The sequence below is a fragment of the Battus philenor genome, unplaced genomic scaffold, assembly GCF_028537555.1.
Source record: "Battus philenor isolate CCGP_79_NKW_IND1 unplaced genomic scaffold, ilBatPhil1.0.hap1 SCAF_12, whole genome shotgun sequence".
In the NCBI taxonomy this organism is placed as follows: Eukaryota; Metazoa; Arthropoda; class Insecta; order Lepidoptera; family Papilionidae; genus Battus; species Battus philenor.
The window spans coordinates 4964788-4967500 of NW_027181674.1; the positions used below are offsets into that span (position 1 = coordinate 4964788).

General features: G+C 33.2%; 1 protein-coding gene across 1 annotated transcript in view; it reads right to left on the bottom strand.

Moving 5' to 3' along the window:
* Positions 1-2713, bottom strand: part of LOC137933027 (zinc finger protein 853) — a 5486-nt gene continuing 2773 nt past the window's right edge. The window contains exons 6-8 of the mRNA XM_068776763.1: positions 2543-2713; positions 1054-1248; positions 1-477 (exon numbers count right to left, since the gene is read on the bottom strand). The exon at positions 2543-2713 is cut by the window's right edge and continues 17 nt beyond it. Of these exons, the coding sequence (XP_068632864.1) occupies positions 109-477; positions 1054-1248; positions 2543-2713 (735 nt within the window). The 3' untranslated portion in view covers positions 1-108. The remainder of the gene's footprint in view (positions 478-1053; positions 1249-2542) is intronic.

Below are 2713 nucleotides of genomic sequence, written 5' to 3' on the forward strand. Positions count from 1 at the left end.
TTCGTCATAGATTTCACTTAACTCTCAAAATTTTAACATGATGGTGTCGTCATGAATTACACCCTTGCAGCCGTCAGATTGGAAAGTACTGATCGGCGTGGGCGCGGCTCAGGTGCACAACCCCGAGTTGTCCACGAGGGAACGTGCCAGAACATCGGCCGCGGCGATATCACTCACTTTACCTTCAAAATGGCCGCGTACGTGGAACATGAACTCTGCTTTCCCAGCGAACTCCTGTCGGCACATCAAACACAAGTGGTGCGCATGTGTGTGTTGCCGCTCCGGGGCGTAGTGTGTGTGCCCGTGTGTAAAGTAAGCCCCACCACCTCCGCCTCCGCTTCCCTCATTAACCACTGTCGCAGTGGAAACAGATGCAGTGGCTATACCGTGACCGTTCAATATCTGCTGGTTCTGGTTGTGATGGTGTAACAGCTGAAGTTTCTCTTGGTTAGTTAGGTGGACTTTTTCTTGCTGTTGCTAGGAAACAAATTATTGTGTTAGGACAAAAATATCTTATTAGTTAATTATTATTATACGCATTTATGCAACAATAAGCCTATATAATAATTTTGAAAACAGTTTCCCTCTTATTTTTCTCTTCTATTAAGCTTCAGAGATATCTCTTGTGGTTTCTGCTAAAAATAACAAATATCAAATATTCTCTACAATCGTTTACATTTATCAGTTAAAAGAATTTACATCATAAATTCTTTTAATTAATAAATGAATTTGTAATATAGATGTGTATTATATATAAATTAGACTATGCTGTATTGTTTTTTCGAGGTCGTTATTTAAATTTTACGTTTGCTGGTAGTTATTCAGTTTATTCTAAACCAGTTTCCACAATTCATATAATTATTGCAAAATTAACTTAAACTAAAGGGACTAATTTGTAAATCTTATCTGAATAAATAAATTTCTATCTAAATCTAAATATTGATTATTGTTAAAAATATTGTGTAAAGCTATATATATTTTTATATAGCTATATATATATATATATATTTTTGATATGTTACTTGGCAACTAACGAGATATAATAATTTGTACCTGATGTTGAGTAGCTTGCTGCATCTTATCCTGAAGAAGTTTGTTATCTGGCAGATGTGATTTCGCATGTGCACTCCATTCGTCTCTGGTCGCGAACAGTCTCCCACACAGTTCGCACGACCACGACACTACCATTCCTGCTGTTGCCGCCGCAACCGCTGCGCTCGCTGCACTCGTATGCACTAGATTTGTGTTCTGTGAATTTCATAAATTCTTACTGGTCTTAATTTTGAATGAAGAAGGTGGATATCTGTTAGTTTTTATAATTAAGTAGTTTTATTATTTTGATCTCAATGAATAAATAATCGGATATACAACGACAAAATTCTCAGAAAATAATTTTTTATCTGTTGTATGTTAATTATACGATTTTAAAATAAACTGCTAATTTCCAAGCGTGCGGTCAAAAACAAAGAATTGTCCTTTATTTGTGTTTTTAATAATCTTATATATTAATATTTCATAGTTACTACTTAATACCTAAAGATGGTTTATTTGCCAAATATCCATCTTTATGTAATGCTTGCCTTATCTCCTTAGGTTTAAGATTCATATGTATACATGTATGTATAACTATTCATATATGTATAACTTTCTTGTGACTTTTATTGGAGGTCATAAAATAAAATAAAAATAATCACATGGATCCTAAGCTATCAACTCGTTTTTATGTAACTTTTAATTAATAAATTGCAACAGATATCTATTCAACTTATAATAAGAGAAAAGAAAAATTGTACATTTTATATCAAGACATAAAAGCGAATTATACTAAACCTATTATCTGATTACATATAATATAGATAATATATGATAAATTATTATTACCCTGGTTATTGACCGAAATTTTTTAGATGACGAAAGGCTTGATTGTCTGAAGTTATTCTATTCATTCTTAACAGTATATAGATCAAAGGAATGTTTTAAGTTTATTTCTTTCAAAACTGTGTTAATGTTTAAACAATATTTACAACGTTACTAACGTTTTCCCTTTTGACACTTAGATATAACAAAATAAATTTTATAAAGAAGAAATAAAAGTACAGATTTCTATAAGAATCATAAGAGGAAAAAAGAAGTAGGAAAATGACCATGCAAATGATAAATGTAATTTTCTATTGTATGTACCATCAAACAGAAATAACTTCATGTTCAACATCGCTATGGGTGCTTTAAAAAATAAATTGCTACATTTGAAAACTTTATAATCATTCGATAAATGATTGCAATTCATTGTTTTAGGATTACCATTGTAGCATAAGCAATTACGCGTTGACGGCTGTGAAACTAGTTTTTTACTTACATATAGTAAGTCTTCTAACGGATGTAAGAAAGAAAATGTCACAAAAGCTGCATCATATGACAAGACTTTTAACAGGACAGATATAAAAGGTCTTTAGAAAAGCCACAATTACATCAGTCTTGACTAACAACGAAAGATAATTACAACATCTATACAACCATGCGTTGATTGGTTGGTGAGATTTACCGTAAAGCTGTGCCCGGGTACCTGGCAGACTTGAATCGCTTGTTGATGCGAGTGTTGCTGTTGTTGCTGCTGCTGTTGTTGTTGTTGTTGCTGTTGTTGTTGTTGCGCTGCGGCAGCAATTTCCGCTTGACTCGGTTTCGTGTCCTCTTGCTTCGTTAGTTGAGGTTTAAC